We start from the raw sequence: 25,129 nt of genomic DNA on the forward strand, positions 1-25,129 counted from the left end.
TGAGAAATAACAAAAAAAATAGAGTTCAGGATGATCGTACAGCATGTAGCGTGTACTCAGAGTTCGGTGAGTGTGGCAGTGGGAAGGGGCAGGCTGGGCAGGGCTGGGAGGGAGTTGAGTCTCCGGACTGCCTGGTGGCAGAAACTGTCCTTGAGCCTGCTGGTCTTGGCTCGGAGACTCCGACCCAATGGCAGCAGGCTGAAGAGGCTGTGGGAGGGGTGGGTGGGATCGCCAGCGATCCGGATGGCTCTGCGGGTGAGGCGGGTGTTGTAGATGTCCTGAAGGGGGGGGCGAGAGACACCGATGATCTTCTCAGCTGTCCTCACGATGCGCTGCAGAGTCTTACGGCAGGACACGGTGCAGGCGCCGTACCACACGGTGATACAGCTGGTCAGGATGCTCTCTATGGTACCGCGGTAGAAGGAGGTCGTGATGGGGGTCGGGGCTCCAACTCTTTTGAGCTTGCGGAGGAAGTACAGGCGCTGGTGGGCTCTCTTGGCCATCTTATAGTCCGGTGTGTGTTATATATGGAAAAGGTTTGAAAATACACCATTCATTAAGGGTGCGCCTTATCCTCCGATGCGCCTTATCTATGGAACTATTGGTAGATCGCATGACAAGGTGATATGACATTGTCATGAACTGATGCTATACAAATAAAGTTGAATTTAAATATAATGGCTAGATCATTTTGACTTCAAAAGTAGCTCCCTTGCTGAATAAGTGTTAGCACCCCTGTACTTCAGGATGAAAGTGATGCTGGTAAAAGATGAGGCTGCAATGTATCATAAATTTCTCCCACTTTTTCCTCTTGGATGAGCATCACGATGTCCTTGTTTTGATCTCAAAGCTGAATAATCACTGGAAGGGGCGGTTGGCATTTTTAACAGGCTTTGTCTGGATGCGATGGCGTTAATAGATCCCTTTAGTCAAGCTGCGGGGGTCTCACGCTGAATTAGAACGAGATCCTTCTTACTAGCTAATAGCATCTTAACTCGCCTATGCACGCCGTCATCTTCCTCAACCACAGATGAGGTCACAATCCGTCCACTTCATGCCTCGGCTACTTTTTTTTTAACCTTATCACAAACACTTGGAGCCACAGCAGCACGGCATGCCAATCATATCGGAAGTCCACTTAATTGACACTCCTTTGGTCTTCTCAACTCGCCATTAAGGAGGTCGATTGTGGGTGGTTTGAAAGACTTCATAATCTCGCTTTAGATAACACCAACCATCACAGTGGGTGTAGTGAGCAACAATATATATGGGTATATTTGCTGTCTTGACACCTATGTGCCAAGAAGTTCTTATGGGCACACATTGATGCACCTCTAATAGGGAATAGACAGAATCGAAGTTATCATATATAAAAGTTTCATGCTTAGAAGGCCCACAATGAAAGCACAGAAAAGCTGGGTTCAATCTGCGCCTGTTAAACTGTCATCTTCATGTAGGAGATCTGGCCTTGGACTAATTTACAACTTGATGAACTCCTTCACAGGAAGAAGTCATTGCCAGGTTACAAATCGATCAGTTCATGGAACGAACAACCAATTAAAATGTTCTGTTGGTTTATGGATGTTGGTGCTTGGGACGTCCAGGGGCGTGGTATTCAAATCAAGAAGATGTGTTTTACCAATGTATCACTTCTATTTGTAACCGCTACAGATTCAACCCTCTTTTAATGCCATATAGGATTCTGTGCTACACCATACCATGTTTATTTTTAGATTTGGAGCTACCGTCGTAACACTTAATGCTATTAAGATCAAAGTCTCCCCAGACTGTGCGTGTCCTTCCTTCCTTTTTTTAATTTTTTTTTTCTACATTGAGATCCAACCTGCAAGTGTGTTCTGGAGCGGATGACATGAGAATGTCATCTGACAACATGACAGCAGTTTGACTCCTGCCTGACATGTCACCCACTCCCATTTGCTCTTAGTCAATATACAGATACCGTATTTTCTGGTGTATAAGGCCCACCGGAGTATAAGGCGCATCCCTGATAAATGGTGTATTTTCAAACTTTTTCAATATACGTTTGAAAGTTTGAAAATACACCATTCATCAGGGATGCGCCTTATACTCCGGTGGGCCTTATACACCAGAAAATACGGTACCTGTATATTGACTAAGAGCAAATGGGATTGGGTGACATGTCACTTAACCTCACTTAACATACGTCACTACCTCACTTTCCAGATGACACTACCTCACTTTACATTCAGAAATTACATGTATTGTCTGTTGTCAATTGTCTGTCTTTTTAGCCACGTTATAAGTGCCTTGCATGCCCTGCACGATGGGTCCGAGACAACATTAATTTCATCTGTGCTGTATGTCATGCATATGAGCATATTTGACAATAAAGCTGACTTTGACTTTGATATACAGTGACACCTCGGTTTATGAACCCCTTGGCTTACAAACCTTTCGATTTACGAACGTTACATTTATGAAAATTTTACATTGGCAAATGAACTTTTTTCATACACGGTGATGTGTCGTTCGCAAACGAGCCCGTTCTTCTGACAACAAAATGGCAGACGACTGTTTTTGTCCTCTATATCTTTGGTTAAAGCCACGTGATTGGTCAAGAACGCAGCAGTGAGGGGGGTTGGTTTAAACATTGAAGGGACAGGCAGACGACAGTGAGAGTTTCAACTTTGCTAGTTCAAAGGCAGAGTGTAGACTGCAAGGTTAAAATATCCTATCAATCAGGATCCACAAACAACCCGCACAAGCCATCATCTTTCATCACTTTGCTGCTGTGAAATGTAAATTTCTCCACTGCGAGACTAATAAAGGCAAATCCAATCCAATCCCATCTGTACACTTGATGCAAAAGGCTATCAACCCAGATAAAGAGAACACAATTGATGAGGAACGAGATAAAATTATCACATAGAAAGCACCTACAAGGGATCATTCATCGATGAAAAGGTTTCTTCAGCCGTCATCTGTACTTCTTTGAAGGTTTTGGACATTTCGCTTCTTATCCAAGAAACTTCGTCAGCAAACTAAAGTCTTACTGGTAATTTAGGCCCTATATATATATCCCTATATATATATATATATATATATATATCCAAATGTAGCCACAAGGGGGCACAAGCCAGTGTCTTATTGTGCCGGTCCCAGGCCCGGATAAATACAGAGGGTTGTGTCAGGAAGGGCATCCGACGTAAAAAAATTTGCCAAAACAAATATGCGAATCAAACCTATGGTGGTGTTCTTGACTGGGTTATTCAGCAAGATCTTAGATAGTGAACAGATGCCTGAAGAATGGAGACGAAGTGTACTCGTGCATTGTGATCTGTAGCCAGAACAGGGAACAGGTGGCGGAGAAACTAGAGATGTGGAGATATGCCCTGGAAAGGTGAGGAATGAAGATCAGTCGCAGCAAGACGGAATATATGTGTGTGAATGAGAGGGATCCAAGTGCAAGAGTGATGGAGAAGAGATAAAGAAGGTGGAGGATTTTAAGTACTTGGGGTCAACTGTCCAGAGCAATGGAGAGTGTGGAAAAGAGGTGAAGAAACGTGTCCAGGCAGGCTGGAGCGGCTGGAGAAAAATGTCAGGTGTGATGTGTGATAGAAGGGTTTCAGCTAGGATGAAAGGAAAAGTGTATAAAACCGTGGTCAGACCAGCTATGACGTTTGGACTGGAGACAGTGCCACAGGAAGCAGAGCTGGAGGGAGCAGAGCTGAAGATGTTGAGGTTTTCTTTGGGAGTGACCAGGTTGGATACGATCAGGAATGAGTACATTAGAGGGACAACTCATATTAGAGGCTTTGCAGAGAAAGTCAGAGAGGCCAGACTGAGATGGTTTGGACATGTCCAGAGGAGAGACAGTGACTATATCGGGAGAAGGATGCTGAGTCTTGAACTGCCAGGCAGGAGATTGAGAGGAAGACCGAAGAGGAGGTTTATGGATGTGGTCAAAGAGGACATGAAGGTAGCTGGTGTGAGAGAAGAGGATGCACAAAACCGGGATAGATAGAGGACACTGATTCGCTGTGGCGACCCCTGAGGGGAAAAGCCGAAAGGAAAAGAAGATATATATATCCCTACTGTCCAAACATGGCGGTGCCGGACTCTGCTATGATAGGTCCCTGCTCTCAGGTTGGGGGAAGCACAGGACTACCCCTTGCCGCTCGACTGATTGTTCCTATTGTTCTGACTAACGACTGGCCTGATTGCCCCACCTCCACCGGTATCATCTCATCAGTATTCCTAATCCTATTTTGCCTAAGTAGGCTGTTGTACGAACGATACAAATTGACGTACGTACGTAACTTAAGGGATCATTCCTCAAGATGGTGAAAGAAGGTTACATTCCTCATCAAGTGTTTAATGCTGATGAAATCGGCCACTTCCATTCCATCAAGCCATCAACGACCATCACAAAGGTACATAAAACCACTTTATTTTACAGTACAGTTTATTTCTTTAATTATAATACCATAGCACATTTATTATACATAAAATAAGGTATATTTTGTGTAGTTTTGAGGCTTAGAAAATTAGAAAGGAGAAAATTATGTTTTATGGGGACCTGGGAATGGATTATTATCATTTTAATGGTTTCCTGTGGGAAATTAATTTTTGGGATACACACTTTTCGCCTTACACACTCTGTCTGGGAACCAAGTAAGTTCGTAAGCCAAGGTATCACAGTATAAGGCGAACCCTCAATGAATGGTGTATTTTCAAACTTTTCCCATACACAAGGCACACCAGAATGAATATAAGGCGCACCCCCAACCAGTGGTGTATTTGCTTTTTAACATCAGAGCATATGTGTGTGGCGTGTGTGTGTGTGTGTGTGTGTGTGTGTGTGTGTGTGTGTGTGTGTGTGTGTGTGTGTGTGTGTGTGTGTGTGTGTGTGTGTGTGTGTGTGTGTGTTCACATGGACACGAATTGTATCTCACACTCGCCCTCCTTTAAGCTCATTTACACACAACCACAGTTCCCAAGTTGTCCTTGGAGCACCCCCGGTGATTTTCCTTTTTTTTCCAAGTGACGCATCTGATGAGCTATTGATATCCACACATTGAGTTGTTACTCACAATTGTACTCTCCATCTTTTTAAATGTCTTCCTGAAATGTCGTCTCTTTCTCTGTCTCTCTCTCTCTGTCTCTCTCTGTCTCTCTCTGTCTCTCTCTCTCTCTCTCTCTCTCTCTCTCTCTCTCTCTCTCTCTCTCTCTTAGCCTCTGAGACACACATTTGAATAATGGCGCTGAAAACGCATAGCGGTAACGTCCGGAGCGGTAAATGTGACTCAGCTGAATATGGGACACTTTGCCTACAAATAGCACACATACACCTATGGTACATGTCATGTATGTGTGCGTGTGTGTGTCTGTGCATATGTGCGTGCATTTGTGAGTGTGTGTGGTGAGGCGGAAAAGACGAACAAACAAATTGCATATTCTCGCTTATGTAATACAGAATAACCTTGGGCACTCGAAGCTGTAATGTGCAGGAAATGGAGCATTTTCAGAGCAAGGTGATCATTTTTTCCAATGCAGAACATTTCTGACACTTTCAATGGAAGACGGGCACATTGTATGGCCATATTTTAACCGGAGAATTGAGTTTATGCTATTTTTGTGACACTCAAGAAACCCTTATTTGAACAAAGAAGCGGCAAGAGTAATCGATATAGTCAAGAATCACTTTTGATTTTATGATCTCAAACACATTTTCCATCAATTCTCTGTCAATAAAACATGAATATAACCTGAATATTAATCTATGTAGGCAAACAATAGGTGCAGAGAGTGGCGGAACGTCAAGGCCTGCAAAGCCTTCTCTGCTGGCCTAAAAATATCTGAATCACAGGCTAATTAATTAATTATATTTTGTCCATAAATTCGTACTAAATAATTCCAAATTGTCTTTCAGCTTTCTTTCATTACTTTTACCCCAGTTGCGGTGCTTTTAGAATCGCGTTTTCGTATTTAAGCATTTAACCAATCACATTTTAGCCGTCATTTGTTACTAGGATCAGAAATCTACCTGGACGCCTTCACAATCAGTTCTGCAGGCCCTGCCGCATTAACTAAGTGTCGATCAAACTGTTGCTTTAACCCGGAGGCCGGCAACCCGCGGCTCTAGAGTCGCATGCGGCTCTTTAGCGCCGCCCTAGTGGCTCCCTGGAGCTTTTTAAAATTTTTGGGAAAATTGAATATATTTTTTGTTTTAATATGGTTTCTGTAGGACAGGGGTGTCAAAGTCATTTTTTGCCGCGGGCCACATTGTAGTTATGGTTTCCTCTCGAGGGCCGTTATGAATTTGGGGAACCCATTAGAATGTTTAAATCCCTTCAAATATTACATATAGAGCACACAGCAAATTAATGAATAACTCGTTTTCAAATCTGAAGTCAAGAATAATGACTTTTATTGTGGTTGACATCCAAAAATATGACATTTTGGCTCAGATTTTAGCAATCATCATGGAATTTAACAAGTTTGATTTGCTTTCGCGGGCCGAAAAAAATGATGTGGCGAGCCGGATTTGGCCCGCGGGCCTTGACTTTGACACCTGTGCTGTAGGAGGACAAACATGACACAAACATTCTTAACGTTTATCAATGCTATAAAAATGTGTAGAATAAATATTAAAATTTGACATTTCTGTCAACGAAAATGAACATCATAGTTGGCAACGCGCCACAATGAGCAATATTACTCATCGGCTTTTTGACGATTTCAACGGCAAAAAAAAACGTTAACCTATTAATAATTTATTTATTGGTTCTTTTATCGGTGTAAGTCCAACCAATCAATATTCAAGTTAGCAACCCAAAGCGTGCTGGAGTTGGAAACATCACAGTTTTCAAGTTTCTTGGATCAAACTATGATTGGATAGTCACTAGCCAATCATAGTATCAATAGTTGACTAGCTAGCTAGCTAATGGCTAGCTATCTAACCTGTCCTGTGACTGTGAAGTGACCTTGGGAGATTTGAAGAGCGCTTGTAAATGAAATGTATTATTATTATTATTAGCTATCTCTTAGCTAGCTAGCTTTCTATCCATTTCAGTTACTTCCGGGTTGAGTGAACGCTAGCGCGTGTGTCTGCCGCTGCTCACCTGCTCACCTATCCTGTGACTGTAAAGTGACCTTGAGAGTTTTGAAAGGCGCTTATGAATAAAGTGTATTTATTATTATTATTATTATTATTAGCAGTAGCATTATTATTATTATTATTATTATTATTATTATTATTATTATTGTAGCCGCTAGTAACAAGTACATACTTGGCAGAGCTAGCAGACTAGCTGTAGTGAACTGCATAATCAAATATATTTTCGTGTTGATTTAATAGCAGTTTTGTCAACTCACAATGGCTGAAGGAGGAGAAAAAATTGATTTGGTTGGATATTTACTGTTAAAGCCATTTCCAAGATCAGGAAAAAATGGACATCAATAAGAAAGATCGGTTAGTTATTTCCTAGCGAATGGTTCCCTCTAGTGGACTTGTAGTAAATCACACCACTCTTTTTTCAGTCTGCATTGATTCAGACGTTGCATTACTGAAGGCCTAGCGATGAAATCCATGGCCCGCCACTGGGTGCAGCTTCAAATGGGAACCCTGTGTCCTTGATGGATGTTTACGCTCTTCCAGATACATCTGATTATTTTATTGTCCATATTAAACAGTGCTAACAATGTGAGTCGATGACATCCGTTACAAGGTCGCCGCACGTCATGCCCGGAGAAATAAACCCGACCAGGTTCTCATCAATACGGCACTGAGCAATAATAAGCCCCGTAAACGCTTCCTGACTAAGTCTCACTTAATCTCCAAGATCCCCACCCCTTACTTGTCATGTCGTATTAGCACACCAATAAATAATCTTCATTGCTCTTGAGGGAGGTAAGAAGGATGTGAAATGACAATCACTGCGCCGCTTCAATGAAATTAAGACCATGATGGTCGAAAGGGGGGACACATTGTTACCTGAGCTCGCCTGTTTCTTGTCGGACGTCTCAATGCCGGCGCCGATCAGGTCCACAATTTTCTCAATCTGTCGAGAAATAAAATGACACTTTAGGTTTGGTTTTCAGGGAAATGTGCACCACTTTCAAGTCTTTTTTTAACGGTATGCCAGCCACAATCCACACTCGGCTGTTTCCCTGGTAACCTGGGGCAGAGGTGTATACTGCCCCACACAACAGAAACAGGACAAGAGTAGCCAATAATGGAACTAATACTGCACTACTAATGACAAATATGACTCGCGACTTTATATGTCTTATAGCACAGGAAACTTACATATCAGGTCCATTGGAAAGGAAAATACTTTGATACATTTTTACTACAGTGATTCCTCAGCTTACGAACTTAATTGGTTCCCAGAAAGTGTGTGTAAGGTGAAAAGTGTGTATTCCAAACATTAATTTCCCATAAGAAACCATTAAAAATGAGAATAATCTGTTCCCAGGTCCCCATAAAACATAATTTTCTACGAAATAAGCTTTAAAATTATACAAAATATACCTTATTTTATGTTCAATAAATGTGCTATTGGATTGTAATTAAAGAAATAAACTGTACTATATAATAAAGTCATTTTATTTACCTTTGTGATGGTAGTTGTCAATGGATGACAAACTTCCTGGTTGCCTCTTGATGCTATCCGAGTGAAGTTGCCGTGCTTTCTCTGTGATAATACCCTCACTCACACTGTCCCCTGCTAGCTGCTTTTCATTAATCCAAATCAACAGAAGTTTTTCAACCTCTTCTATTGCCTGAGACCGTTGCTTTGATAACACAGAAACACCCTTAGCCACACGTAGCAATGGTCAACTTAGCGTACTACTACTGGGACGCTAAGTCACAGAAGCGCACACCTTGTTCGTGTTTTTCGATGTTCTCCTTCTGCTCGACCGTAATCTTGTTTTGTGTCCTCTTCGGCTGAACACTAGCCTGTGGTGGGGTCTTTTTCAGTCCAATCATAGCAAAAGTACTCCACTCGATAACAAACCACGTATGCCACGTATGCACTCAGAGAAAGGGTGTGTGGAAAAGTAGTCCGGCAGCCACGGTGGCGCTGTTCGGCCGTGTGGTTTAGTGTTCTTCCGCCGCAAACTAGTCCGCCAGCCATTGTGGTGCTCCATGTGAAAACTAGTTCCACTAGTTCGTATGCCATGATTATATTGTTGCGAATTTAATGTTCGTAAGGCGAAATGTTTGTAACCTAAAGCGTTCGTAAAATGAGGTATCACTGTATTATGTTAGCATTCATGCTAATTTCTGATCCTGAAATTGGAAAAGGGCATTGACACTTTGGTATAAAACCGCGATTGATGTTTGTGAGGAACCAAATCCTTTGTTTGAGTTCTGGTAAAACTGCTGCTGGGTTTGGCATCTTCAGTATTATAATCTCTTTTGAACTGCAAACGATTAGGAAATCATGAGGGACCAAATTCATTCACGGATTTTGTCGCTTTTACGTGATGCTAGCAAGTAAAAGGGAGCAAACTGATAGCTGCTAATCCACAAAGCACAGGGTGCAAAAAGTGCTTAAAATCGAATGACTGTGCTTTTGTGTTGTCATATTATTTGTTCCTTAGCTTTTTGTTGTTTTGACTTCAAGATGGCGCCCGAGTTGGCTGCCTTTACAGCAGCTCCTGTATTTTGTTTTGCTGCTGTGAAATGTACATTTCTCCACTGTGAGACAAATTTAAATCATCTAATTTCATGTAATCTAGAATTTTTTTTGAGAATTAGGGCAGAGGAGAGAGGCCTATGATTTGTGAAATTCTTTTAAAATTCACATTTCCTGATGGAGATTGGATAGTAGTGAATGACAAGGAAGGAATTTTTTATATCAAATCGTTTGCCTCCATCATCTAGGTCTCCTTTTTTTAATTCCATCGCAAATGTAAAAGCATGACATTAAGTGGAACATTTGCTACGTATGTTCAAACCCCTTCAGGCAAACGTTGTGCATACATGTCACATGTATGCTCTCAGTACACCTTGTTATTTCTCAGCAGGATTTTTGTTCAAGTCATTACTCATGCGAGCTTTTGAAGTGTAAAGTAAATGTGTAGGTCCGTTTGCATTCTAATTTCAGAAACTTTACATAATATTGAGATGGATGGTGGGAAGTTTTCTCTACAACCATTTTTTGCGTGTGTGTGTGTGTGTGTGTGTGTCGTGTGTGCGTGTGCGTGTGTGCGCGTGTGCGTGCGCGCGCGTGTGCGTGTGTGTGTTGCATGTTTTCAAAGTTTATTTGTTTGTTTGTTTTTTTAAACTGCAAATCATCATTAACAGATTTTAATTTACATTTCAAAGCAGAAAAGTTATGAAAAGAAGAGGAAAGGAAAGAAAGAAGTAGAAAAAAAAATACGGGAGCTGCTGTAAAGGCAGCTAGTCTCGCAACGCCATTTTGACGTCAAAAGAACTAAATAACAAAATAATATGACAATACAAAAGCACAGGCATTCAATCATAAGCACTTTTTGCACCCTCTTTGTTGCATGAAGCAGTTGTAGATGAAAGAAGAGAGGATCAAAGCGTCCTTTTCACCAGTGGATCAGGGATGTCATGGTAAAGTACGCATGTCTGCTACAACCTCAATGTTGAAAGCAAACACGAAGCTGTAGCATCCATTGGATTGGATTGGATGTATCTTTATTCATATCGCAGTGGAGAAATTTACATTTCACAGCAGCAAAGTTATGACAGGAAGAGGAAAGAAAGAAGTAGAAAATCGAATAGATGCGCTGCTGGAAATGGAAACTCTTGCAGCGCCATCTTTAAGTAAAAAACAAACAACAAAAAACTAAATGGCAAATAACACAACAACACAGACACCGAGAGTCATTCATTCTTCAGTACTTGCTGTACCCTCTTTGTGACATGAAGCAGTTCGAGATGAAAGAGGAGAGGATTAAAGCGTCCTTTTCAGCAGTTGATCATGGGCGTAATGGTGGAATGTGCACGGCTACTACAGGCTAAAGCATTGACGAAAAGACGAAAAGAGATTGTCTCACATCTCCTGTCCCACGTTAATCCGCTTCAATTCCAATCTGCGGCAGTTCCAAAATGCTGCCCATTACAGCCGCAAAAAAGGCACCACGGCCCCAGAGCTGTTGTGCTATGACAGTCAAATGGCACTGACATTCCTCCCAAATCAAAAACAGTGCTGCAAAAGGCGCAACTGCTCAGCAGTCTCCTCCTTGATGAATGTCGTAGCCAAACAAAATGTTGAAAAACAATCCATATCCGTTCCACATGACCCACAACAACTCAAATCCTTCACATTCTTGTAATATTTGGTGTATTTTTTCGCTTCTAAACAGACATTCCAATAATAATGCACAATTTCAAGCGGGATTTAATTTCTGTGTGGAAATATGTATTTAAAATGTGAAATATTTAGCACTATATGTGCGACATGTTGAAGCGTTTCAATAAATCATCACCCCCTCCCACTCAAGTGACATTTTGATGACAGACATCCAATAAAAGTGCACTTAGGCTCTGCCTGTGATGTCATCGACGTGTATATGTATATATGTATGTATATATATATATATATATATATATATATATATATATATATATATATATATATATATATATATATATATATATATATATGTATATATGTATGTATATATATATATATACAGTACGTGTGGGCAGTATACGTGACGGAATGTACTGAAAGTGGGTTAATCCAAGGAGTGAATATGAAGTTGGCGATGCTAGGGGCGAACTATGCCACACGTCCCACATGCCTGCTTTCCAAGTGAATCAAGGCTCATCTTGCACACCAGCCAGCCAGTGCAAGGGGAGGGGGTGCGGGGGGCTTTTTCAAGCACTAAATATTACATCAAATGAGCCTACCGCCAACGTAGTGCTAGTGTATGCGCACACGCACGCACACACACCAGCTTTTAGGATGGCCAAATCTGCACCAATATGAGGCGACCAGAGCTTATTACTCGTCGTATTAAAGCTGCCAAAACAAGACGCTCAGTTTGTCACTTTGTGCAAAAAAATAAAACAGTTCAATTAGGTCATTTTTGGGACCAGTGGTAAGAGTCACACTAATTGGATTCACCTTTAAAGGACAACCGACGCCCCGGACAAGTTGTGTCCATAATGTGTAAAATCACTTCAAATGACTTCTACTGAGCGTATTTTACAAAGATTCCACCGCATATAGCTATATTTTACGTTTTAAGACTGAATATTCAGGAAGTCTTGTTTCGAGTTGATGACGATGCCTGACGTTACGTCACATCTGGAACGCCCCTGACCGAGAAAACAACACACAATGCATTTTGGGTACTTTGTTCTCTGAAAACTGATCTCGAAATTAGAAGGATTGCGCCCAAGCTCCAATGGAGCTTGGGCGCAATCTTGTGCATTTTCTGGGACGCTACATTGGAGTCCTGATGGCTCGAATTGATACGCAAGTACTTCTTTAATCGATTGCAAACATTTATGCTGTCCTCTTCAGAACTATTTGAATCATATTAATAACTGGATAAGTAACAAGAAAAGCATCTTCTCCGAATCTGAAGCCATTGTTTTGATTCTCGAGTAAGGCAAGACATCCTGGCATGACGTCATGAACAAGGGGGCGGGGGTTTCTGAAACTGAAACTTTCTGAGGTCATTTTGAATAGTTTTGGGACACTAAGTCATTTTTATTGGTGTTTTGCATTTGACTAAAAATATCAGCCTGCGTGTTTTGGGTATTTTAGATGATGAGAAGGTTACAGATGTACGGCTGAAGAAACCTCATCGATGGACCACTCCAGTACGACTGGGAGCTTACACAGAGATATTTTAGATGCTATAAAACGTTTTTCTGATGTCAGTTAGGAAACAAAAAAATGGTGTCGGTTGTCCTTTAAGGCTTGTCGCAATGTGTGATGCTCAATCAGCTCATTTTCATGTGTGGTTGACTTTCTCTCTGTCTCTCTGTGTAAAGACAGCCAGTCTCGCGTCGCGCCATCTCGAAAAAAGACAGAGATAGTCATTCAATTTGAAGCGCTTTCTGCACCCTCTTTGTTGTATGAAGCAGTGCTGGATGAAAGAGGAGTGGATCAAATCATCCTTTTTACGAGTGGATCAGGGACATCCTGGTGGAATATGCACGTCTGCTACAAGCTAAATGTTGAAAGCAAAAACGAAGCTGTAGCAACTTTTTCATGAATTGTACTCAGGCGGTTGACTGTCACAGTGTTATTCCGCGCGTATAAATATACGTATGGCTTCCTGAGATAATACGCAAAAAAATATTTCACTTTTGGACACATGTTCAGACAGTCGGGGAGCAGCTGCAACAACAGGATGCTCTTTAGAACAGGACACCCCACCCAGTATGGTCCGAATCAACACCGATATCAAGTAGAGAACATTATTGTGATTTTATTTTCAATAATCACAAAAATTATGATATTAGTCCTGTTGCTATTCGATTATTGATCTGTATTTCATGAAAAGAATTATATTCGTAATATCCTCATTATTTGAAATATCTTCTTCTTCATTTGAAAAAATTATATATATATATATATATATATGTGTGTGTGTGTGTGTGTGTGTGTGTGTGTGTGTGTGTGTGTGTGTGTGTGTGTGTGTGTGTGTGTGTGTGTGCGTGTGCGTGTGTGTGTCTGTGTGTGTATGTGTCTGTATATATGAATGTGTGTGTGTGTAAATACGTGTATATGTCTATATATTTACAATATATATGTATGTATATTTGTGTATATGTATATATACTGTGATGTCACGAGACGCTGTGTCCTGGAGGGCAAATACATCCCCCTAAGATGGCTCCACCCAGAGAGAGTCTTGGCCCCACCTGGAGGAAGGCAGCAATTAAACCCACACACCTGCAGCTGATCAGGGCTTGATTGGAAAGCAGGGCTCTTAAGGCAGAGAGCCTCTGAGTGTGGAGCTTGGGGAAAGACAAGCTCGATTGCTGTGCTCTGTGGAGAAGTTGATTGCTGCGTGGAACTCATTGCCAGTTGGGACCACACGACTGGACACTGGATTTGAACCTAGCTAAGGTGGCTAGGCTACATGACGAGGACGTCAAGAGGGGTGAGGCCTAGAGACTCTTGGAAAAGAACTCCGTCTTCAGTTTTACCTCAGAAGAGACTTTATTTGGATTTAAGTATCAGAAGAGACTTTATTTTGATAAGTATTGGAAGAGACACTATTCAAACCTTTGTTGCTTGTGAATTCCCCCTGGAACCCTTGATTAAAACCTTTTGTTTGTATCCAAACCTGTCGTCCATTGCACTTCTTGTCCCGTCCCGCTGAGAGCTAGCCTCTCATGATATCACAATACATATACAGTAAAGTCTCGTTGTATCGATATCGGATATATCGATAGTCCCGGTTATATCGATACTATTTCTATGCACGCACGGAGAAAATTACATGCAAACAGGGTCGGATATATCGATAGTCCCGGTTATATCGAGATTTTTTCGGACTCCCTTGAATATCGATATAACGAGACTTTACTGTATATGTATATATATATTCATCATAATAGTTTTTAGTTTTGTTGTCAAATAGATTTTTATATGTTTACAATAATAATGTACAATGTACAGTCTTGTTACATTATATGGATATTTTGAACATCAGTCACAATTACATAAATAACTTTTTTGACTTTTTTCCCTGCTAATTTTCATTTTACAATAATCATAACCATTATTATTGTTGTCATATTATTAAAAGTAATCGTTTTAAAGGACAACCAATATCTCCGGACAAGTTGTGTCCATAATTTGTAAAATGGCTTCAAGTGACTTCTACTGAGCGTATTTTACAAAGATTCCACCGCATATAGCTATTTTTTACTCGCGCTGAATATTCAGGAAGTCTTGTTTTTGAGTTTGTGACGAGTCCCTACGTTACGTGATTGAAGGAATGCCCCTGACCGAAAAAAGGACACATTGTAGCAGTCCTTCCATCACGTCAATGCATTGGCTGTACTTTGCTGGTTAGAAAACTTCATGTAGCACCAAAAAAGAGGCAGAAGAGGGCGACAAAGCTCCATGTAAGGAATTAATCAGCCCGTTTCCACAGGCCGATTAATTCCTTACAGGAGCTTTGTCGCCATTTTCTGCCTCTGTTTGTGCTACATTTCCCACCCCTAGATACCTCAAAATGGCATGGAATAAATTATTTAATCGATTGCAAACATGTATGCTTTCCTCTTCAGAACTATTTGAATCATATTCATAATTGGACGAGTAACAAGAAAGCATATTCTCAGAATCTGAAGCCATTGTTTTGATTCTCGAGCAAGGCAAGACGTCTTGGCGTGACGTCACGAACTGAGGGCGGGACCTTCTGAAATTCGCAATTACCGGGGTCATTTTGGAGTAGTTTTGGACACTTGAACTCATTTTTATTGGTGTTTTGCATTTGACTAAAAATAGCATACTGCGTGTTTTGGGTATTTTAGATGCTATAAAACGTTTTTCTGATGTCAGTTAAGAAACAAAAAAGTGACGTTGGTTGTCCTTTAAGCCACACGATTCAAAGCTGCTGCTTTTGTTCACAGGGTTGTCCAGCATTGATGATGGCCCTCTTCCTGTGTTGGCTGAAAGCGGGTCGTGTGCATAACACACTGAATGTATGTGTCATGACAGCGGAGGTCCAATTAGCCCCGGATGCTACACTTCGGCTGACGCCAGTCATCAAGACACGTGGACAACCGAGCGAGCGGCGGCCTACAGGTGTTACCATGTCAACCTCTGTCGAACTTCCTTCTTTCCTTTCCAAAATCCACTGCCTCACCCTGTCCCCGCACTGAACCCAAGTCGCCCTTCTTAATCAGCTTCTCGTCGTAATTTCAAAGTCATCTCGTGCCTTACCTCATCCCACTCCGAAGCAAAGGAAGGCATTCGCTCCTTAGACAGCCGGCCCTGCTTGCACTTGGACACGGATCCGCTGCGAGCAGCATGACCTCCGTCCTCTTCTCCGAGCGGCGGCGCCAGCAAGTCCGAATCCGACTTGGACAAACTTCTGGTCAGCCTCAGATTGACAGCGGCTGCCATCAACCCGTCTGAAGCCTCACCAGACTCTTTCCCATCACTTCGGGCGCCTTTATCGGGATTTGCGTTGGGTGTGCACAGCGCCATTGTTGGTTCCTTCTCCAGCTCCACGGGGAGGAAATCCAAGATGTGTCAGCAACTATGGAGAACTCGAAGACAAAGATGAAGTGAAGTGGAGCAAAGTGGAAGGGGGGGAAAGGGAGTGGAAGTGGAAATGCCAGTCAACAAGGTCCACCCACTGATTGTATCCCGTCGCCCTCCCCTCCCAAAATCGTCAGGCAGACACAATCCTTGCAGCCAATACACGTTTGCCGTTAGGTGAGGCGGAGCGAGGCCCTTTGAAAACAAATACAGTGATACCTCGGCTTACGAACACTTTAGTTCACAAACTTTTCGCCTCACGAACATTAAATTTGCGAGCATATAGTCTTGGCAGACAAACTAGTTTTCGGCGGGCGAACCGAACCACACAGTGGCTGGCGGACTAGTTTTCCACACCCCCTTTGAGTGCACACGTGGTTTGCTATAGAGTGGAGTACTTTTGCAATTATACCGAAAAAGACCCCACCACAGGCTATTGTTAAGCCGAGAAGGACACAAAAGAAAATTACAGTCGATCCAAGAAGGAGATCATTGAAAACCACGAACGAGGTCTGCGTTTGTGTGACTTAGCGTCCCAGTACCACTATGCTAAGTCGACCATTGCTCAGTGTAGCTAAGGGTGTTTCTGTGTTGTCTAAACAACGGTCTCAGGCAATAGAAGAGATTGAAAAACTTCTGTTGATTTGGATTCATGAAAAGCAGCTAGCAGGGGACAGTGTGAGTGGGGGTATTATCGCCGTGAAAGCACGGCAACTTCACTTGGATATCATCAAGAGGCAACTACATCAACAACCATCACAAAGGTCAACGAAACGACTTTATTATATAGTACAGTTTATTTCTTTAATTACAATCCAATAGCACATTTATTATACATAAAATAAGGTATATTTTGTGCAGTTTTAAGGCTTATTTAGTAGAAAATTATGTTTTATGGGGACTTGGCAGATAAACTTTTCGCCTTACACACACATTCTGGGAACCAATTCAGTTCGTGAGCTGAGGTATCACTGTAATAAGATCTTGAAAAGAACTCTAAAATATATAGGGAGCCGGTGAAGGAATGCCAGAGTAGGAGTTACAGATATGCTCCCTCTTACGAACACCGGTTAAGAGGCGAGCAGCAGCATTCTGGACCAGCTAGAGACACTTCATGGAGGATTGGCTAACTCCAAATTGACGCATAGTATCGTAATCGAGTCAAAATGTGACAAAGGCATGAATTACTGCTTCAAGGTGCTCTTGAGAAATAGCCGTGGCAAGGGCAGTGCAACATCTGATCAAGTTTGATTTGCCAAGTAGGTCATGTTTAGTTCTTACTTTGTTGTGATGTACATTTTGTTTTTAAGCCAACTAACAGGAAGTCATCTAGCATAACAATGAAGTGTTGTATAGTGTCGCCATAACAACCTCCCCCCCCCCCCTCCTCTTTTTCCCATCCGGGCGCCGTTGCTCTTCTGATGGGCCGCCATTTCAGTTCCACGCAGAGTACGCCTGGGCGCCCGTGACCTCAATCAGCCAAGTTCCTTCACATTGCTCACCTCGCCTCTCTCGTCGACGTGACAGAGAAGATGACCCCCTTTGCTCCCTTGGTGGGCACTAGTGGGGGTGGGGGGGGTTGTGCCACTGTGAATGGTGCTGAGCCAGCAAAAAAAAAAAAAAAAAAAAAAAACGAATGCCACTTCTTATAGAAGTAAAGAGGAGCACATCGGATGAGCTCAGTGACCGAGATTGAAAATGTGCATCCTTATTGCGTTTATTTATTTATTATTATTTATTATAATCTTTTTTTTTTTGGATGGTTTAATATAGGAGTGGTGCAACTTTTCCCAGTCGGGATTGCATTCAGATAAAATGAAACAATGCAAGGACCATAATAACATTTTACAAAACGGGTTTATGAAACATAAATAATAAATAAAATTAGTATATGAAATAATTACAGTTCATTGGTACTGTACATTATGGTATTTTCATTCTTACAATTGTAAAAATTGTAAAGAGCAGTACATTGGGGAGACTCAAATCAAATTCTCAATAAAAGACTTTATCAACATCGCAGGGATAATACAAGTGGGCCTCAATAGGCAGTACATTTGCACCTAAAAGCTAGCAACCACTCATTTGACGACAATGAGGTTAAAATCTTAGCGAAAGAACATAGTTTGAAAAGGGAGTAAAAGAAGCGATTTTCATAAAACAGCAAAACCCTTCACTTAATCACCATGGTGGTGTGAGGTTTAATTTGGATCGTTCATACAATAGCCTGCTTAGGCAAAACAGGTTAGGCAACATTCGTAATGCTGATGAGGTGATACCGGTGGGAGTGGGGGAAACAGGCCAGTCGTTAGTCAGGAATGTAGGGACAATCAGTGGGGCCACAGGGAGTGGTCCTCTGCTCCCCCCAACCTGAGAGTAGGGACCTATCATAGCTGTGTCCGGCGCCGCCATGGCTGGACATTAGGGATATATAAATAGGGCCGATACGACCAGTCAGACTTTAGTTCGCTGACGAAGCCTCTTGGATAGGAGGCGAAACGTCCAAAACCTTCAAATTTGTACAGATGACGGCTGAAGAAACCTTCTCATCGATTATTAAATATTACATATAATTACAATATACACTCCATAAAATATAATATAAAGTAGATAAATAAATAGTATACATTCTTCAATAAATATATAAAAGTAAATAAATATATAATATATAAAATATAATATAAAATAAATACATATGAAATATTATAAACAAACATTAAATATGATATAAAATATACAATAAATAAAATAAAATATAAAGTCAATAAATAAATAGTATAGATTATTAAATAAATATATAAAAGTAAATGAATATAAAATAAATACATAATACATTTAATTTACACGCGCCTTTCTGAACACTCAAGGACACTTTACAATTAAAAGAACAATACACAGAACAATAAAACCATAAATAAAATGATAATCATAAAATACATAAATATTAAATATTACAACCAAACATTAAATATCAACATTGTTAATAATAATATTATTAAGTGTGGGTGGCTAAATAATGGACGTAGGACTGCAAATGTCCCCCGGGGGGCCACACTTTGACCAACACTACGGCCTTATACGGCATACTGTAAGTACTGTACAAACATGAAGGAGTCTGCTGATGATCCTCCAGGGGTTGAAAACAACAACCGTGACTCATGAACATTCGCCACGCACGCCACCGAGAGGACATTGCCGCTGCCGCGTACAGGAAATGGGAACCAACATTCCCAAACACCCCCACAGGAAGACATTCTCCCATACTCATCCGCGGCAAATGAGCATCTATAAATACACGACAAGTGAATGCTCGGCGCGATGTCAACATGCTAGCGTGACGATTGTGAGAATATTAATTGAACACGCGCCGTTGAGTGAGCTGAGATAAACAGCCATTTTGTAAGGCTGGACGCGGTCAGGCATGCGTGTACGTGTCTGTGAATGTCAGTGAAAGGACTGGGCTCTGCTCCATATTTCCCATTGTGCCATCACCAAAGGAGAATGATGACAACAACCCCTGACAGATTTGACTGCCTTTGGCTCCGAATTGACCCCCCTTCCAATTGGAAACCAAAAATAAAATTGAGAATTACTTTTTTAGGGAAGAAAAATGATTTTAAAAAAAAGTTAATTCCTAAATTACATGGGTCTGGAGTTATACGAGGTTGAAATGAGGGTGGCTGTACAAAATACAATACATACATATTGGTTTATATAGCGCTTTAACAACAGCCGAAGGTGGAACAAAGCACAAACATGGGAATGGGGGAAATGCTGCGCCCTTGTGGAAGTGAAAAAACATTACTCAATGTCTGGCCAGCACTTTATCAGCACCCAAGCATGAAAAACAAAACCCAAACAAATTTCTACGTCATATTTTCAATTCCCGAATAAACTTGTGAATGGCCTCCGTCAATGTTTTCTCCAGCATTTCCCTATTTTTCCATGTTAGTGCATTGTACCAGCTGTTGTCAAAGCTACATAAACCAATATGTATGTATTGCATTGTATTTCAGACAGCCACCCTCATTTCACGCTCATATAACTTCAGACCCATATCATTTAGGAATTAACTTTTTGTTCTGATGAAAGAAGACAGTCTAAGGTTTCTAACACTGCATTGAATGTTAATGTAGTCCTAAAACTCAATATTGTATGGGTCCTAGAATTCAAGTGACAATGACAAAAACCCTGGCACTGGAGTGAACACATTTTTGCATATCGTCCGGCACTGAATGAGTTAAGAGAACACATCTGAGTCATGTCGTCAGCAGATGGTGGTGCTTTGTGTCTTTTTCCTAAAAACTCTCACATGTGCGTTTGAATCCAATAAAATAGTCCAGGCGCTCGCTTATGTTCTAAGACAAAAAAAAAACACACACACAGCAGCACATTGACTTTGAAGAAGGCAAGGCTAAGCAGTTTAGCGCACGGCGCGATAAAAACCACCACGCTTCCATTAAGTATGAAATGAGTTTTTCACCTTTTGACTGACAGGATGGGAGGAAAGAAAACGTCTGCGGAGGAGATAAGCGCGAACAATCATTGAGGCTTCTGAGGTTAGAGGAAAAAACATCGTTTTCACCTTAGCTTCGTTCTGCTGCGATCATCAATGAAACTGCTAATTGTGCAGCTTTTTTCAGCATGTATGAGAATGTGAAGTTAGATTCTGTAAAAAAAAAAAGGTACGACTTGTTTAAAAAATAGCTGTACAGTGAACCCTCGTTTATCGCGGGAGATGCGTTCCAAATATAGCCCGCCATACGTGAAATCCGCAAAGTACAATGTAGTTAGCTGTTTTTTACACAATGCAAAATGTACATACTGCAGAATGAAACAAAAAAATTAAACTCTTTTTTTAATGCAGTAAAGTCTCGTTATATCGATATTCTCGGGAGTCGGAAAAATATCGATATAACCGGACTATCGATATATCCGATCCTGCGGCATGTAAATTTTCTCCTTGCGTTCATAGAAATAGTATCGTAATAAGCAGTACTATCGATATAACGAGACTTTACTGTAGTTTAAGGAACGGTGTTGTAAAACAATATTTTGCTGCTGCGCCTATTCGTCCTGACTCCGCTGCGCTGTAGCGTCTTTTTTGACTGAAGGAGTCTTTCTCCGAGAGAAGAACATTGTTATCGGTAGTTGTTGGCACTCTCTTTTTTGTATAAACCGACATGGCACGATTTCTAGCTCCATGAGCTGTTCAAAGCCAGTGTGTTTGATTTTATTCTGCTTTGTTTGCAGTGTTGTTTCTTTCACTTTGTGTGTTTGCCCATTTGCATGCCATTAATTTTTAAAAAAAGTGTTTTTTCCCATGATAAAAAAGCCGCGATGCACTGAAGCCGCAATAAGTGAACCGCGAAATAGCGAGGGATCACTGTAGTGTTACATTTTAAGAATTTTTGGGAATGTCCAAATTCCATTGCATGAAATTTACACTGACTACGTTTCCTGGACGCCATCTTAACCAAACGCAGACAGGAATTGTTGATTTGTTTTCTCAACAAAAAAATCAAGAAAAAAATACAATTTTGAAGTTGGACGATGGTAAAAATAAAACAAAAAATGTTTCAATTCTCATAGGGTTGCAACTTCATTTTATTTAATAAAATTTTATAAAATTAAATTTGTATTCTTTTCTTTAAAGTGTCATCTTTGAGAATCACCATGTTTTCGAAAACTATGTGTCTAATTACAACTTTATACACTTGGAATATTTGCTTTAAAAAACATTGGAAAGCATTGTTATTGGAAATTTGCAGAATTGACTTGAACAAAAATAACTTTTTTTAAATTATAGGTCGACATTTTAAATTAAGGAATGATTTTTTTTACAGTCTGCCAAGATGGACTTGTTACTTCTAACGTGAAGACCTATAGACTAAACATGAATGCGCCATCTTGTGCCGAACGAAGTGAAACAGGCGTCCCGCCCACTACAAACCACCCTGGGTAATCCCCCCCCACACCCACACCCCCCAGGCTGCCCACCAGCAAGGGACACGTTGTGGACACTGGCAGTGATTCTCCTCCCTTACCTGCTTCTGCTGCTGCAGAGAATGTTTTATAAATAAGCATGTTAAATATTCATTTGTCAGCATCTGCGCCCAAATCCAGACTGTTGACTTTTACTAAAGTCACAAGGAGCAGCCAAAAAATGATGTCATCATTTGACAACTATGCATTTTTTGTTTGTTTGTTTGTTTGTTTTAGTCACTTTCTAAAAGAAAAAAAATGTACGGGATTGATTACGAGTTTCCTGACTATCTCCTTCCAATTGACTCAAAAATACTAAAAAAAAGAATCATTTAAAATAACCAAATCAATTTGGGGGATACCACGTTATACTTTTTACAAGATCACTTATTCCTTAATTTCCCTCAGGATAATTAATCGTTCTGTTTGTCCATCCATAAGTATATTTTTATTTTCTATCTTCTAGGGTAGGGCGGCCCGGTAGACGAGTGGTTAGCACACCGGCTTCACAGTGCAGAGGTCGCCGGTTCGCGTCCCGGTCCGCGTCCCGGTCCGGCCTCCCTGTGTGGAGTTTGCATGTTCTCCCCGGACCCGCGTGGGTTTTCTCTGGGTCCTCCGGTTTCCTCCCACACTCCAAAAACATGCATGGCAGGCAGATTGACCACTCCAAATTGTCCCTAGGTGTGAGTGTGACTGTTGTACGTCTTTGTGTGCCCTGCGATTGGCTGGCAACCAATTCAGGGTGTCCCCCGCCTCGTGCCCGAAGACAGCTGAGATAGGCTCCAGCAACCCCCGCGACCCTAATGAGGAATAAGCGGGACGGAAAATGAGATGAGATGAGATCTTCTAGGGTTAGGGGTAAAGCTTAGAGGGTTAAGGTTAGGGTTAGGACGTTAGTGGATTAGTATTAGGAGTGAGAGGTTTAAGGGATTACAGTTAGGGTTCATGTGTGGGTTAATGGGTTAGTGTTGGGGGGTTAGCGTTAGTGGTTAGTGTTAAGGGTTGGGGGGTTAGGGTTAGAGAGTTAGGGGTTCAGGGGGTTACAGTTAGGGTTCAGGTGTGGGTTAAGGGTTTAGTGTTAAGGGGGTAGCATTAGGGGTTAGGGTTAGGATTAGGGGGGTAAAGTTAGGGTGTTGGGGTTAGAGAGTTAGGGGGTTAGGATTAGGGTTAAAATTAGGGTTAGGGGTTAGTGTCAGGGTTGGGGTTAAGGTCAGGGGTAAAGGGGTTAGGGTAAGCCTTACGGTTAAGGGGTTAGGGTGTGGGTTAGGGGTTAGTTTTAGGGTTTGGGGTTAGGGTTAAGGTGATGGTTGGTTAGGGTTATGGTTAGTGGGTTAGGGTTAGTCTTTAGGGTTAGGGGGTTAGGTTTACGGAGTGCATTCGGGGTAAGGATTATGATTAGGGTTAAATCAACTTTGTCAGGATGTCTCATTGATGAAAAGGTTTCTTCAGCCGTCATCTGTACTTCTTTGAAGGTGTCGGACGTTTCGCTTCTTATCCAAGATGCTTCTTCAGCGAAGTCTTAAAGTGGGCCTTACTGGTATATATATATATATATATATATATATATATATATATATCCCTAATGTCCAGACATGGCGGCGCCGGACACAGCTATGATAGGTCCCTACTCTCAGGTTGGGGGGAGCAGAGGACCACTCCCTGCGGCCCCACCGATTGTTCCTACATTCCTGACTAACGACTGGCCTGATTGCCCCACTCCCTCCGGTATCACCTCATCAGCATTACTAATGTTGCCTAAGCAGGCTATTGTCTCATTATACTTTCTACAATATCACTTATTCCTTATTTTCCTTCATAGTACAATTAATCGTTCTGTTTGTCCATCCTCTACACTTCCCTGAGAAGGTGCTTGCTTGATTGACACATAATGAAAGTAGCGATACTGTATCTCAGTACATTTCAGATTTTCTTATTTTGTTTTTATGGTTATCATTACACACCTCAGTGGGAAGAAAATCATATTGATATTCATAAAGATCTTTTTTCCTTCATGTCATGTGACAGAGATGCACTTGACATAAAATATGCATGAATGTGTGGGTGGTTCCCAGTGACCATCACAGTGACAGAGTCCATGTGCTGTCAGTCTCAAAGTATACACCTCAGTACACTCCTCCTGTACTCTTGTCTTTTCATCGGAGTGTTATATTCATGGCCTAGAAGTGTTTTTCATTGAATTGTTGACCTTAAACCTTAATTAACGAATGATTTATACAGGTTCAAGTAGTCGTTTAATTGAGTCAGGCCATTACGACTCTCTACTGCCCTCTTTCGGTATAGTTTATCATTAATAATTGGTTTTATAGTGCAGTACATGCGGATCAAACCTCTAAAGATGGAGGACACTGATTTGCTGTGGCGACCCCTTGAAGGGAAAAGCCGAAAGGAAAAGAAGATACTATAGTAAGTACAGTATTGAAAATAAGATGAGTATAATTTTATTATATCAATGGCGGGCCATGGATTTCATCGCGAAGCCTTCAGTAGCGCTACGTCTGAATCAATCCAGACTGAAAAAAGGGTGGTGTGATTTACTAGAAATCCACTAGAGGATGCTATCAGCCAAGAAATAACTGACCAACCTTAAATGTCCATCTTTTAATAATAATAATAATAATAATAATAATAATAATAATAATAATAATAATGCATTTCATTTATACGCGCCTTTCAAAACTCTCACGGTCACTTTACAGTAACAGAATGTTTTTCTGTGGGTGAGCGACGGCAGCCACATATGCCAGCAATCAATCACTCAGTCCGGAAATAACTCAACTAGATAGAAAGCTCGCTATCTAGCCAACAGCGATCTATAATGCATTTCATTTATAAGTGCCTTTCAAAACTCTCAAAGTCCTTTTACAGTCACAGCATGTGTTGTTCTGTGGGTGAGCAGGGGCAGCCACAAGCTC

The 25,129-nt window shown here is 41.3% G+C and overlaps 1 protein-coding gene across 7 annotated transcripts in view; it reads right to left on the reverse strand.

Moving 5' to 3' along the window:
- Window positions 1-16,312, reverse strand: part of anks1ab (ankyrin repeat and sterile alpha motif domain containing 1Ab) — a 42,443-nt gene extending 26,131 nt beyond the window's left edge. For 3 of the 7 annotated variants that reach the window (XM_089010630.1, XM_089010631.1, XM_089010629.1), the window contains exons 1-2: window positions 15,891-16,310; window positions 7,979-8,045 (exon numbers count right to left, since the gene is read on the reverse strand). In XM_089010630.1, the coding sequence (XP_088866756.1) occupies window positions 7,979-8,045; window positions 15,891-16,157 (334 nt within the window). In that variant the 5' untranslated portion in view covers window positions 16,158-16,310. Of the gene's footprint in view, window positions 1-7,978; window positions 8,046-15,890 lie in introns of all 7 variants that reach the window. The other 4 variants (XM_089010636.1, XM_089010632.1, XM_089010634.1 and 1 more) reach the window with 3 other exon arrangements.
- Window positions 16,313-25,129: the final 8,817 nt, after the last annotated feature.

The sequence above is a fragment of the Hippocampus bargibanti genome, linkage group LG12 (assembly GCF_051943395.1).
Source record: "Hippocampus bargibanti isolate YZ-2025 linkage group LG12, ASM5194339v1, whole genome shotgun sequence".
Lineage (NCBI taxonomy): Eukaryota > Metazoa > Chordata > Actinopteri > Syngnathiformes > Syngnathidae > Hippocampus > Hippocampus bargibanti.